Below are 13,835 nucleotides of genomic sequence, written 5' to 3'. Positions count from 1 at the left end.
ACATATTCGTCCCGCTTTCCTCCTCTAAATAAAAATGGATGATGGAGGAGACTCATCCACGACCTCCGACACTAAACTCTCCTCCTCTTGCATGTTTCCTCTGTCCATAGCGTTCCTTGACAGTGTCGTTTCTAAGTCACTAATTTAGTGCTACTTGGTTCCAATGGAATTTCCCATTGCGAACCTACTAGCACTAAGTTGCTAACTGGTTAGCAAGATGCTTCTGACAAACCGGCCACAATCAAACTTACTTCCGCCACAACAATCCCGCCCCCTTGATAAAAAACCAATCACATTCACTTAATTCACTCATTTAAAGTTGGAATCAAAATCCAGTGGATTGTTTTTAATTTTCTTTTTTGGAATGACTGTGACCTTGATGACTGAGAATCTCCACCAACATAAGGAGCTCTTTTAATCCCAGCCTGTTTTTATAGATTTTGATGCAGTTTTATCCAGTTTCCACTTTAGCTGCTAACTAGTTTGTTTTTTAAGCTGCCTCGTTCAAAGACCAGCTCTTACGTTGGAAGCTCAGCCACGTTTTGCTGACGTGTGTTTTTGTTGGTTGTTGGAGGATTGATATATTTGCTGTAGCCATGCCTGGAAATTCACTGGTTTCACTGATTTCCACTGATTGTGTTCAGCTAAAGATGCGTGCTGGAGGGATGAGCGAGTCGTCCAAATGGAAGAAGCAGAAACGTTCGCCTCGGCCGCCTCGCCACCTGCTCCAGAGTCCCTCAGACCCAGGAAACCCCAGCAGCCTCAGCAACAACCTCTCAGGTGAATAACATGAGTCATCACAGCACTAGTGCCTCCTGTGATTAGGTAACACATGTGAACGCTTTGTGTTTCAATAAGATTTTTATGCTAGCAGCGTAGCAGGCTGTTTCATGGTGTTTTAAACAACACGCTGCCTAAATCAGGATGAAGTTCTGTTTCAGGTGCATTCAGGCTTCTGTTTGGAAAGAAAACAGGAAAAAAAAACTTCCAGGGTCAAAGTTCATGCCTTTCCTGCTGTAACCATAGACAGTAGACCCTGCATCGATCGCTTTCACCCATGAGCTCAGACTTGGTTTGGTGGCGCCATCTTGGGGCGGTTGACGGCTCCACTCGGTGTAATGTGTTGAGCAGCACAGAATCAATTTTAATCAACTTTAACTTTCTGAATATTGAACTAATGTTCTGTATTTTTTATTTTATTTTTTTGCTGAAAACAAAGAAATAGTTCAGTGCATTTAAATATTCTTAGTGGGGTTAAGGGTAATAGAAAATTCAGATTTTTGTTGAAAAGCACTGCCACTCATACATTTTTATATTGTTTATATATATATTTAATATACACAAACACATTTATACACAAATATATATAAATAGATCTCTCACTCTGTGTTTGTCATGAAGTTAGAGGAACAGAGAATAAAAAAGGCTTAAATGAGGGCTAGAAGCATCAAGGGTCAGGTAACACCCAGAAAGCATGTAGGATTACGGATCCGGGTTGTTTCTGTGGTTTCCTGTCTGACTCTACCTGGTTTCTCTAGGCGGCGTCCCGTTTATGGAGCAGGGCTCCTCTACCTCCAGCCTCGCCGCCTCAGACAGCGCCGGCTCCTCCACATGCAGCCCCACAGCCACAGACAGCGGTCTGGATCCGGGCTCTAAAGCCACCTCCAGGGAAGATCTCTCTGACCTGGAGCAGCCGCCTGTAAACCCCCCCTGCTCTGCTACCTCGCTGCCCGCTACCGAATCCGGCTCTTCTCACGCACAGGTGGAGTGTCTACCGTTAAACGTGATCCGTTCTGGCAGGGGGCGGGGTTCTAATCCGTGTTCCTGTCATGTGCAGTCTGAGGGGGGGCAGGCTGACGCGACGCAGGCCGTTTCTGTAGAATCCATCCCTGAAGTTCTGGACGACAAAGACTCCTCGGATACCACGTCTGTCCACGACATGGAGTATGTGAACCCTCGTGGAGTCCGGTTCACTCAGTCCACCCAGAAAGACGGTGAGGCCGGCAGGAGCTTTATCTTCATCCCCTCTTCTTCTTTTAGGTTTTTATTTATTTTTTTGCTCTGTCCTGCAGGAGTTGCCCTCATTCCGTACGGCCTGCCATGTCTACGGGAACTTTTCCGCTTTTTGATCTCCCTCACCAACCCTCACGACCGCCATAACACCGACGCTATGATCCACATGGGCCTGCAGCTTCTGACGGTGGCGCTGGAGTCTTCACACATCGTGAATTACCAGTCGTTACTAGTCCTAGTGAAAGATGAGCTCTGCAGGCATCTGTTTCAGGTAAAACCATCTTTCTCCGTTCTTCCCGGACATGAAATATATCTTCAGCCAGACGTTTGATTCAGTTAAAGCGTAGATCTGTGAGCCTTTCTGCTTGTTTTGAACTAATCTCTATTTTGAGTCATTAGAAGGAGGAAGGCTGAACATCCTTGGTCATCATCTGATCTGTGTTGCAGCTGCTGAGTGTGGAGCGGATGAACCTCTATGCTTCTTCCATGCGAGTTTGCTTCCTGCTTTTTGAAAGCATGAGGGAACATTTGAAGTTCCAGCTAGAGGTAAAGATCTTCAATATTCTCTGCAAAATCTGCTATCCAACCAGTGCCTTATTGAAAGGAAAAGTCCGGTCAGCAAGGAATAATCAATGGATCATTATTTATACCTAAAACTAATACATTCGCAGGGATTTAATGAATTTAGCCTTAAATGGTAAAAAATTAAAACAATAAGCCTAGCGCCATTCTCCCCGCTTTACAAGCAGAATCAATGGGAACTACTAGACACATCTGCAATCTACATTACATTCAGACCGCGACCAGCAAAGACGTGCCTGCTGCTTCATTTTTGATGCTTGTACAAGTTTAATTCTGGCGCGTGGCTGGAGCATCTCTGCTGCTCCAGCTACGAGGTCAAAAAGTAGGTCTGATGCGTGTTGGGCGGAGCTACGTTATCGTTTCTATGCCTGTGACAATGGCAGCTATATTTGCTGTGATCAGCGGGTAAAAAGTAGTTTGAACCTATTTTAAAGTAAGAAAGTCCTGAAAACATGGTCAGTGCAGTCAGTTCATCCAGATTACCATCCTTCCTTCAATATTATTTCTGTCGGAGCCGCTCAGACCGCCACAAACCAGCGGTGCGCTGTCACTGGGAATCCCTTTCAACAGCAGCCTCTGGCCTGGTCGCCTCTTCGGGGTTTTCCGCTACTGTTTACAGCGGCCTGAAGGCCTTTTTCACTTCGGTATTTTAAACTGAGAGGCACCGGGATAATAAAATTTAACATGTTTTGTCGGCACTTTTCAACATTTTAAGTTAATTTAGGCATTAATAAACAGTTTCAGAGTAGTGGTCATAGTTTTCTGCATCAGCAGTGCTGTGTTTGTCTCCCTGCCAGCTTCCAGATCAGCTTCTCTGATTGGTTGATGTGGCGCGTTCAGCAGTTCAATTTTTCCAACTCCAGCAGCTGCTGCTTATGCAGCACGTCAGATGCTCAGAAGCTCATGAGTCGTTGCTTGAGCTACTCAGATGCGCTGCAGGACCTTTTGCTGCACCAAGATGCGCGTCAACCATTGATTTAGCAGGTAAACTAGCTGCTTCTGCTGCCTCTGGTACATGCGGTGTGAACGTAGCATTATTGAAGACTTCACCATTGAAATTCACCAGAGCTGTAGTGAAACTGACAATGCCCACGTGCATGGCAGCTGGATGCTGGAATACATCGGGTAAAAGTGATAAAAATTAGTTATTTCACCTTTCCGATTCATGATCGTCCACGGGTGGGTTTGTCGTTGGATTGCCAACTTTAAGAGGGAGGATTTCCCATTGAATTTCTGGCCAGAGAAAAAACAGGTAATATGTAGCCAACATTTGCAGCCGATATCTTATGACAGACATGGATGTCTTCAGTAAAGCATATTCAAATGAAAATTACTTTTAATGAAAAAACGTATCATTTATTGAACATTATGTAATAATTTTATATTTAAAGTACTTTCAGAAGTTTGAATTCTGAATATGAGCGGACTTTTCCTTTAAAATGAGTGTTTGCTGATGAATAAAATGATCTGCCAAAGGTTGGAAGCTAACAGCCAAAAATCTAAATCACCTTATTCATTTGGCAAACAGTTTTACTTCCCTGCTCTAATCAGGGAAAATATATGTTCAGCAATCTAACGAACTGTGCGCTGACATGGCAGATGTATCTGAAGAAACTGATGGACATCATCACATCAGAGAACGCCAAGATGCCCTATGAGATGAAGGAGATGGGTCTGGAGGCTCTGGTCCAGCTCTGGAGGATCCCCAGCTTCGTCACTGAGCTCTACATCAACTATGACTGTGACTTCTACTGCTCCAATCTGTTCGAAGACCTCACCAAGATGCTGTCCAAGGTAACACATAACATAGTGTATCCAACGATGCTCCTGAAGCTGCATCCATCAAGCCTAAAGCTTTTTGGTGCAAAGAGGTGGATTTCCTTCTTATTGAAATGAGGGAGAAACGCTAGATGCTCTCCAGCACTAACCGTCCATGTTTACTTCTGTAAACACAGAGCACGTATGTTTGTGACGTCATTGCGTCCTCTACTGAACATGCGGGACACCTAAGCTGTGTGAATGCTGTTCATACAGGAGATCACATTCAAGTCGCATATATTTGGAAATGTGAACGGCAATGCAACAAAAAAGGGATTTCACAAAAAAATTGGAATTAAGCCTTAAGGCCTGCAGTGTGAACGTAGCCTAAAGGCTGATTTATACTCAGAAACCAGGTCGTCTGCATGTGTGTCACAGTTAACGCAGATATGCTCCCCCCTCCGCAGACACTCTGCTGCAGCTCCCCAAAATTGTAGGTGACAGCAGACAGGAGGCCTCTGATTGGTCAAATCTACATCTGCTCTACTCTATGCTTATTTTCTGTTTGGTACCTTACCGGCTTGTTTTGTTTGTATGACCGCCATTGTGGAAAACGACTCATGAAGATGGACCAGCTAGAAGAGCGAGGTGCTGGGACCCTTTTTCCACCTGGATCCCCTCTCTTTTTCACCCTCATGTCCCTCCGTTGTCGCACAAACTTTCCCCCACTTCCTCACTGCCTCTGCCGTATCTAGACCCACAGCTAGTTCCTGATTGTCCGTCTTGCGTTGTGGTGTGGAATAACATAGTGCAGACCAAGAGCCTCAATGTTGGGCATGAATCAAAAATATCTGCAACAAGCTCACTGCGACACACTGCTGCAGGAGGATAACCAGCCCTTTACTCATTCTGTCAATCTGCTTGAAAAGAACAAGTCATGAAACTTTGGATGTTTTTATATCTGAACGTTTTTTCCCCCTCCTGCTGCTCTTCGATTTATTTGTCCGTTCCTATTCTGCACCATAGAACAGGATCTAAAACGATGTCAGACTTTCCATACGTCCTTCCTTTGAGCCAGTCAGTAACGTTCTGGTCCCTGAAATCGGATAGTTTTATATTCTGCTGCTAGAATAAGATGTCTTTCGTCTTATTTGAGGTAAAACAATCTTATTTGATTAGCAGATCTTTTCACTCACCAGCTCAAATATTTCAGGCTTTTTAGTTCGGTGTTGCCTTTCGTATCTCTGCGTCTTTTTCTATGTCTGCTTCTGTCTCCTTGAACCCCAGTCAGTCTCAGCAGATGGCCGCTCACACTGAGCCTGGTTCTGCTGGAGGTTTCTTCTTGTTAAAAGGGAGTTTTTCCTCTCCACTGTCACTACAAGCATGCTTAGTGTGAGGGATTGCTGAAGAGTCAATGAGTCGATGCAATCACCTGGCTTTCCTTAGATAGAAAACTTTGAATCAATTTGACTGGATCATCTGGTTGAACTGTTAAGTTCCTTTAGATGACGTGTTGTGAATTGGCGCTATGTAAATAAACTGAATTGAATCGTCATGCAGGCTTGTTCTGTTTGTCGCCCTCTCAGAACGCGTTCCCTGTGTCGGGACAGCTCTACACCACCCACCTGCTGTCTCTGGAGGCCCTCCTCACTGTCATTGACAGCATTGAAGCCCACTGCCAGTCCAAGGTGGTTAGCATGGCCCAGCAGGATCAGTCAGACACGCTGCTAGCAGAAGGATCGTCGTCTAATGGAACAGACCTGATCACAGGTAGTTCGCTCTTTGTTCTTATGAACAAGCCAAAGCTAATACCATTAAAATGAACATTATGACATTGTTTTCCTCCAGATCCCGGTGTTCCCAACAGCTGTCCGCACACCCTGCAGGCGTCGGGGTATCCTCCTACCAGTGGATACCTCATGGCGGGGAAGATGAATCTGGGCAGAGACGACCACGGAGACGCTGAAACTGGTGAGGCTTCCTAAAAGCTGAATAAAAAAACAAAAGCATTTTTGGAAATGTTAACCCTTGGTGACCTGAATTTGTTTCTGTAGCAGAGAAGAAGGCAACTAAAAAGCCCCCCCGTTTCTCTTCCTGTCTGCCGGATCCGCAGCAGCTGATGGAGATCAGGACCAAGAAGAAAGTAAAGGATTGGGATTAGTTTGGCTCTTCTTTCTCATTCAATCCAGAGCTACATTTGTTCTACCTTTTGTTCAGCTTCTCATCACAGGGACCGAGCAGTTCAACCAGAAGCCGAAGAAGGGGATCCAGTTCCTCCAGGAGAAAGGCCTGCTGAGCGACCCGTTGGACACCAAGCAGGTGGCGCAGTGGCTGCGGGAAAACCCGCGTCTGGACAAAAAGATGATTGGGGAGTACATCAGCGACCGAAAGAACATGGAGCTCCTGGACAGCTTTGTGAAGTAAGATAAAAAGTCTGTCTGCCGTCTGAACACTCGTTCAATGCTCCACCTAACGGGGGCCTGTTTGCTTTCAGCACGTTTACCTTCCAGGGGCTCCGCATTGATGAGGCCCTGCGGCTCTACCTGGAGGCCTTCAGGCTCCCTGGAGAGGCTCCCGTCATTCAGAGGCTCCTGGAGACGTTTACAGACAACTGGCACGTGAGTCTGGCTGGTTTTCTTTCAAATCTTAGCTGAGTAAACATATGAAGAAGGAATCTTCTCTTAATTGAGTAAAAGTTCTTGCTCCTCTGTCCATAACTTCACTCAGAAAAGATGCTTGTTTTAAAGGAGAAGTCCGGTCAGCAAGGAATAATCAATGGATCATTATTTATACCTAAAACGAATACGTTTGCAGTGATTTAAAGAATTTTGCATTAAACAGTAAAATAATAATTATCGTCGTTGCTACTGAGTCTGACACGTAGACAGACGACCTAGTTTCAAAGTATAAATCAGCCTTGAGTCTGGGAGCGGCCATTTTTGCCCAAATATAGTAACCCCTCCCTCCTGCCATCTTCCAGCAGTGACGTCACGGTGCGGTAAGCCTAGCGCCATTCTCCCCGCTTTACAAGCAGAATCAATGGGAACTACTAGACACATCTGCAATAAACAACAATTATTGAAGATTTCCAGAGGACTTCACCATTGAAATTCACCAGAGCTATAGTGAAACTGACAATGCCCACGTGCATGGCAGCTGGATGTTGGAATACATCGGGGAAAAGTGAAAATAAATGAGTTATTTCACCTTTCTGATTCCTGATCCTCCACGGACGGGTTCGTCGTTGGATCGCCAACTTGAAGAGGGAGGATTTGAACTTCTGCCCAGAGAAAAAACACGTAATATGTAGCCAACATTTGGAAGAAGAATGTTTTCAAGATGACTTGGATAATAGCGCGTTGTGACAAACACCAGATACAGCACTGGGACTTGATCAACAGCCGATACCGCACCGTGACGTCACTAACCAGTAGGTGGCAGTAGTGTTCTTTGACACACATGGATGCCTCCAGTAAAGCACATTCAAGTGAAAATTAAAAGCACTTATTTATTGAACAGTATGCAATAATTTCACATTTAAAGTACTTTCAGAAATTTGAATTCTGAATATGAACGGACTTTTCCTTTAATCAACTTTTACCTCTTTGCAGAAAGTCAATGGATCTCCATTTATGACCAATGATGCAGGCTTTGCTCTGGCCTACGCTGTGATCATGCTGAACACCGATCAGCACAACCACAATGTCCGCAAGCAGAACATCCCTATGACTGTGGAGGTAAGGAAGCCTGTAGGGACATCAGTGGTGGAGCTAGAAATTTTAAAACAGGGGTGGCGAGGTATTAGTTGGGGGGGTCAGTATATAAAGGGCTCAATTAGACCAGTACACGTACCCCTAGTGGGAGCAGAACATTAGAGATTGAACTAACAGATGCTGTAGAGTGGGAGAATAGAGATAGAATGAAGCAGAATGATGAAAATGGGGTCCTATTTGGAGGTGGGGTTTATGATGCATTCAAAGTGTGTGGGGAAAATAAAACTCAGTGAAATAGATGAAGACAGCTTAATGTCATCATGCATGCTGTGATAGTCATTTTAACTATGGTGCGTTGGGAAAATCGAGATACATTGAGTATATTCTATATATCTTGAACTCCTATGGTGTTTCTGATGGAATTTCTAGGAAAAACAGCCGCTGTCTGGTCTGACAGACAGTTAGTGGAGGAAGTGAAATCAAAAAAGCCTTTTGAACTTTAACCTTTATTTTAGCTGTTCTATCCGTGGCTCTGAGTAGTAATGTTGGTGCGCGGCCATCACACTTGACCCATTTTAGAATCAGAAGATCTAGAGTCTCTAGTGTAAGATCTGGCTGGCTAAATAAAGGTTAGAATAACCCATCCAGGTATTGTCTTTCGCTGTTAGGAGAGACATCGACCCTAAAAGGCAGAACGATTAATAAAGTAGTTAAAAAATGAGAATAGAGTAATGTGCGTGGCTTCCACCTGCAAAGCCATGACTGTGCTGGTTGGACAGAGATTAGCTTCCACCGCGCTGCATCCATTAGTGGCTAGCTCTGCAGCTGCCAAAGGGGAGTAACTTAGTGAAACCTTTACTGTGAAAGCTAACCGGAGCTGTCCAGTACTACCATCCATTTTTACTTCCGTCAACACAGAGCAATTTGGCTTGTGATGTCATTGTGTCCTCTGCTGCGCATGCAGGACACTTACGTTGTATGAATTCAGATCACATAGAAGTTGCATATATTTGGAAATATGAACAGCAATCCAAAACCAATGGAGTTTCACAAAAAAATCGCAATTGCGCATTAAGGCCTGTAGTGTGAAGATAGCCTTAGAGGTCTGCGGTGTTTGGGGCTTGTATCATTGGTATGAAGAGGCAGTGAACTTCTAAACAGTTTGACCCTCTCTGCCTGGTGTTTATTTTTCTGTAACTCTGCAGAGTAGCTTCCATTTTCCCCAGGTACCAACCGGGGCATAAGGCTAATGCCGAAGGCTATCGGATACCACCAGGTGGTCATGTTTATTCAGGGGAACCTCCTGGTTATCAGCCTGCTTTGCTAAGCAGATGGATTCCGTCAATGTCTCTTTGAGGCTCATCCATAAAAAGCTTTGTTGTCTGAACTGCACTCATCTGTAGATGAACATTCGCTGACTGACCACTTTTGTTTGAACTTTCCTCCCAAACAGCAATTCAAGAAAAATCTAAAGGGAGTCAATGGAAACCAGGACTTTGACCAGGACATGTTGGAGGACATCTACAACGCCATCAAGTAAGAACGTCCAGCGCCCGAGAGCTTTCTTCTTCTGACAGATCGTTCTAGGTTTTTGTTTTGCGGTGCTGTGTTTTTATTTCATCTTCTAAAGGAACCGAAAACAAATATTCTTTCATTAAACTACCTTTGTTTTCTTTTGTTAAGTCGTTTGACTGCAACTTGTGCTTTTGTGTAACTAAACCTCAGGAAGAGAAAGTTTTCTCCTTTCCAGGAGAATTAGCTGAGATCTGGCCTCACATATGCAGTCATTAAAGTTCCTAGATGATCATCAGCATGATTCCACCATCTTATTCAGGTTATATCTGTAGCCTGAGCTGATTTTTCCTCTTGAATATGTCAATGTTTCCCTGCTGAATATAAACTCCTAGTGAGCATTAGGACGTTGGCTCTCTGACCTCGTGGTCTCTCTGACCTCGTGGTCTCTCTGACCTCGTGGTCTCTCTGACCTCGTGGTCTCTCTGACTACATCGTCTCTCTGGCCTCGTGGTCTCTGACTTCATTGTCTCTCTGACCTTGTGGTCCCTTTGACCTAGTGGTCTCTCTGACCTAGTGGTCTCTCTGACCTAGTGGTCTCTCTGACTTTGTGGTCTCTCTGACCTAGTGGTCTCTCTGACCTCATGGTCTCTCTGACCTCTTGGTCTCTGACTTTATGGTCTCTCTGACTTTGTGGTCTCTCTGACCTCTTGGTCTCTGACTTTGTGGTCTCTCTGACCTTGTGGTCTCTCTGGCCTCGTGGTCTCTCTGACTACATCGTCTCTCTGGCCTCGTGGTCCCTCTGGCCTCGTGGTATCTCTGACCTAGTGGTCTCTCTGACCTCGTGGTCTCTCTGTTCCTCATGGTCTCTCTGTTCCTCATGGTCTCTCTGTTCCTCATGGTCTCTCTGTTCCTCATGGTCTCTATGACCTTGTGGTCTCTATGACCTTGTGGTCTCTCTGACTTCTTCGTCTCTCTGACCTAGTGGTCTTTGACCTCATGGTCTCACTGACCTCTTGGTCTCTGACTTTGTGGTCTCTGACCTAGTGGTCTCTATGACCTCATGGTCTCTGACTTTGTGGTCTCTCTAACCTTGTGGTCTCTCTGACCTCTTGGTCTCTGACCTCTTGGTCTCTGACTTGGTCTCTGACCTCGTGGTCTCTCTGACCTCATGGTCTCTCTGACCTCATGGTCTCTCTGACCTCGTCATGTTGTATCGTCGAAATTAAATTTGTTTATTATCATTTGAATGTAGAGAACTGGTTTCCAGATTCAGTCCACTGGACCCACACTCCTGCATGTCCTCCATGTCCTCCATGTCCTTCTTGTCCTGCATGTGTCTCTGCTGTAGCCCCCCGGCATTACCCCAATGCACCCTCTCCTCAGTGGCCAACAGGGGCTGCAGGGTCTATGAAAAATGGGGAAATAGCTAAAACATGGAGGACGGCGGGTCCTGAGGAGCGAGTTGAAACCACTGATGTAGACAATTCATTCAGTCCACTTTCTATCATCGGTTCTGGTCCTGCAGCTTCTAGGCCGTCATTATTTATGGAGTTGTCCTGTTATCGTTCTGCTTTGTGTCTGATGACTTGCTGTCATCAGCACCAGCAGTAGGTTCAGTCTGACAGCCCTGAAATTGAAAGAACTTGGCTCTGAAAATCCTGGAAAGCTCCTTAAATCTGATGCTAACCCGGGAGGGGGAACCCAAAGGAAAACATTTGGTTGCGTTAGCTGAAAGGTTTTGTACGAGCCCCCAATTCTCTCTGTTCAGGTTATATTTTCTGGTCTTGATATCTGAAACTCTGACTGATGCTGAAATCCCCAGGAGCGAGGAAATCGTGATGCCGGACGAGCAGACGGGTTTAGTGAAGGAGAACTACGTCTGGAGTGTCCTGCTGCACCGCGGGGCCACGTCTGAGGGGATCTTCCTCCACCTGCCCCCCGACAGCTATGACCTCGACCTGTTCACCATGACCTGGGGTCCCACCATTGCTGCTCTATCTTATGTCTTTGACAAAAGTCTGGATGAAAGCATCATCCAGAAGGCCATCACTGGCTTCAGGTACGTGAGCTTAGAGCTGTCAGCGTTTAGGTAATTCAACAGGGACAACTGTTAGGGTCTTTGTCTTCTCTACTGTTTCATAGATGTTTGTTGAAAGTAAAAATTGTCTGGATCTCATTTAAAATAATCTAACTGGGAATCAAAATGCAGTGATGGTGTGAAAAAAACTTTTGGCTCCGGATCTGGTTAGATTAATGTGGTGTCTGTGTTTGCAGAAAATGTGCAATGATTGCTGCTCACTACGGCTGCAGCGACGTGTTCGACAACCTGATCATCTCCCTCTGCAAGTTCACCACTCTGGCCAGTGAGGTGAGGAAGCAGCAGCATCCTGCTGGGGGTTAAATGTCCTCATCTTCTACCTGTTGACCTGGATGCTAGCGTGACCTTTTTATTTCTACTTTGTATGACCTTGTTTTTTTTTTTTAGAAATGTACAGAGAGAAAAGTTTAAGACCTAAGTTGAATTTAAATTAGATGACATGTGTATTATTTAGTTTAAAGGTATAGAGCAGAAGCTTTTATTTCTCTCTGTTTATCTCAGAATTCTATCTAAACTCAGTTTCTCTGTGAAAATGTCCCCCCCCAGGCTGTAGAAAACCTACCCACCGTGTTCGGCAGCAACAGCAAAGCTCAGACGGCTGCCAAGACCGTCTTTGATTTGGCTCATCGGCACGGGAACATCCTGAGGGAAGGCTGGAAGAACATCATGGAGTCCATGCTGCAGCTCTTCAGAGCCCAGCTGCTTCCCAAGGCCATGGTGGAGGTCAGGACCGTATCATAGGCACACTGCTGCCCACTTCTGCTCACTGTTAATACAGGATTTCCACGAGTCTTTACATTTTTTTTAAAGTCATTAACTTATTATTTTTTAAAATTAAGGCCTTAATTGGCATTAAAACTCATTAAATACGATTATAATGGCTTTTAACATGCTTTATTAAAAAAAGATATATTATATTGCGATATATTTGTGCGTAACTGCTTTGCATTGATCGTAAAGCCATATGTTCAGAAAAGAAGCTTGAGGCGAAGAAAAAGCTAGAGATTGGGAAAATGTAAATTTCCACAAAACTGTCTGGAAAACGAGTTTTCGCCAGACGGTAAAGATGACGAAGGATTTTGGGGCGTATATATGAGAGTCATGGATACTTTTTGATGGCATTAAAGTTATTTCTAAGAGAATTAAAAAGCATTAAAAAAACCATCATGTTCTATTCCATCAGATGGAGGACTTTGTGGAGCCGAACGGGAAAATTTCCCTTCAGAGAGAAGAGATGCCTTCCAATCGGTAAATGATCCTCATTCCCTGCATAAAACAATCCTTCACTATATGTTTCAGTTTTCTGTCAGCAGCATAGCTACCTGCTCTTCAGTTACTTTTCTATAATAGACTTTGTCCTCTGAATTCTGTTAAAGTGGAGAATCTGCAGTGTTGAGTTTCATCAACTGGCTGACGCCGAGCGGAGCTGAGCAGTCGGGACTCAGAGGGCCATCCACAGAGAATCAGGAAGCCAAACAGGCGGCGCTGCTCTGCATTAAGGTACCGTCACACAGCCTGCACACACACTGTGCGAAATTTAGAGCTACAGCTCACACTGTAAGACAAAACCTCAGAGTTTAAAAGTTCCCAGCTCAGGATGTTTGTTCTCACACTGTACGACCCGACGCTCTGATGCGATCTACCTGCTCACACTGTACGTCTAAAAACCACACAGGACTCAGCTCTGCAGTGAGATGGAGCTACTCTGACTCGTTTATCCAGAAGTCAAACCAGTAGAAGAGGAATATGAAGCTCACTAGAGTGAAACGCACTGCCTGGGCTATTTTTGCAATTTGGTGCTGAAAGGCCTAAAAAGAAAAGATGACAACTTATTTGGACAAAGACATGGCTGAGCAAACGTGGCAACTACGGTCTGTCAGTTTGACAGAAAGAACTCCATTTCACTCGCACCCCGCCATGCTTCTGTGTTTTCATCTGAGAGGAAGAAGAATCCTTGTTTGCCCACTGAGCGATTTGCCTACGACCACCTTACGACAGCCGAATGAATTCAAACACGTTTGATTTTCTCCTGACCAGGGGCGGATTTACCATTAGCCATTATTAGGGCAGTTGCCTTGGGACCCAAGTACCAGGGGGCCCCATAAAACTCCTTTTATATATGTGGTTAATTATTTGTGCACATTCATAATTTTTTT

The 13,835-nt window shown here is 44.9% G+C and overlaps 1 protein-coding gene across 1 annotated transcript in view; it reads left to right on the top strand.

Annotated features, from left to right (window-relative positions):
* Window positions 1–13,835, top strand: part of gbf1 (golgi brefeldin A resistant guanine nucleotide exchange factor 1) — an 83,936-nt gene that overhangs the window by 43,598 nt on the left and 26,503 nt on the right. The window contains exons 7-24 of the mRNA XM_015387147.1: window positions 645–780; window positions 1,539–1,762; window positions 1,838–1,994; window positions 2,073–2,284; window positions 2,461–2,559; window positions 4,195–4,389; window positions 5,940–6,123; window positions 6,202–6,324; window positions 6,408–6,496; window positions 6,571–6,773; window positions 6,848–6,971; window positions 7,965–8,090; window positions 9,520–9,602; window positions 11,404–11,640; window positions 11,856–11,949; window positions 12,226–12,402; window positions 12,863–12,927; window positions 13,056–13,179. Of these exons, the coding sequence (XP_015242633.1) occupies window positions 645–780; window positions 1,539–1,762; window positions 1,838–1,994; window positions 2,073–2,284; window positions 2,461–2,559; window positions 4,195–4,389; window positions 5,940–6,123; window positions 6,202–6,324; window positions 6,408–6,496; window positions 6,571–6,773; window positions 6,848–6,971; window positions 7,965–8,090; window positions 9,520–9,602; window positions 11,404–11,640; window positions 11,856–11,949; window positions 12,226–12,402; window positions 12,863–12,927; window positions 13,056–13,179 (2,652 nt within the window). The remainder of the gene's footprint in view (window positions 1–644; window positions 781–1,538; window positions 1,763–1,837; window positions 1,995–2,072; window positions 2,285–2,460; window positions 2,560–4,194; window positions 4,390–5,939; window positions 6,124–6,201; window positions 6,325–6,407; window positions 6,497–6,570; window positions 6,774–6,847; window positions 6,972–7,964; window positions 8,091–9,519; window positions 9,603–11,403; window positions 11,641–11,855; window positions 11,950–12,225; window positions 12,403–12,862; window positions 12,928–13,055; window positions 13,180–13,835) is intronic.

This window comes from Cyprinodon variegatus, unplaced genomic scaffold (genome assembly GCF_000732505.1).
Source record: "Cyprinodon variegatus isolate N-32 unplaced genomic scaffold, C_variegatus-1.0 Scaffold386, whole genome shotgun sequence".
NCBI classification, from domain to species: domain Eukaryota; kingdom Metazoa; phylum Chordata; class Actinopteri; order Cyprinodontiformes; family Cyprinodontidae; genus Cyprinodon; species Cyprinodon variegatus.
This window is presented reverse-complemented; position numbering and strand designations above follow the sequence as displayed.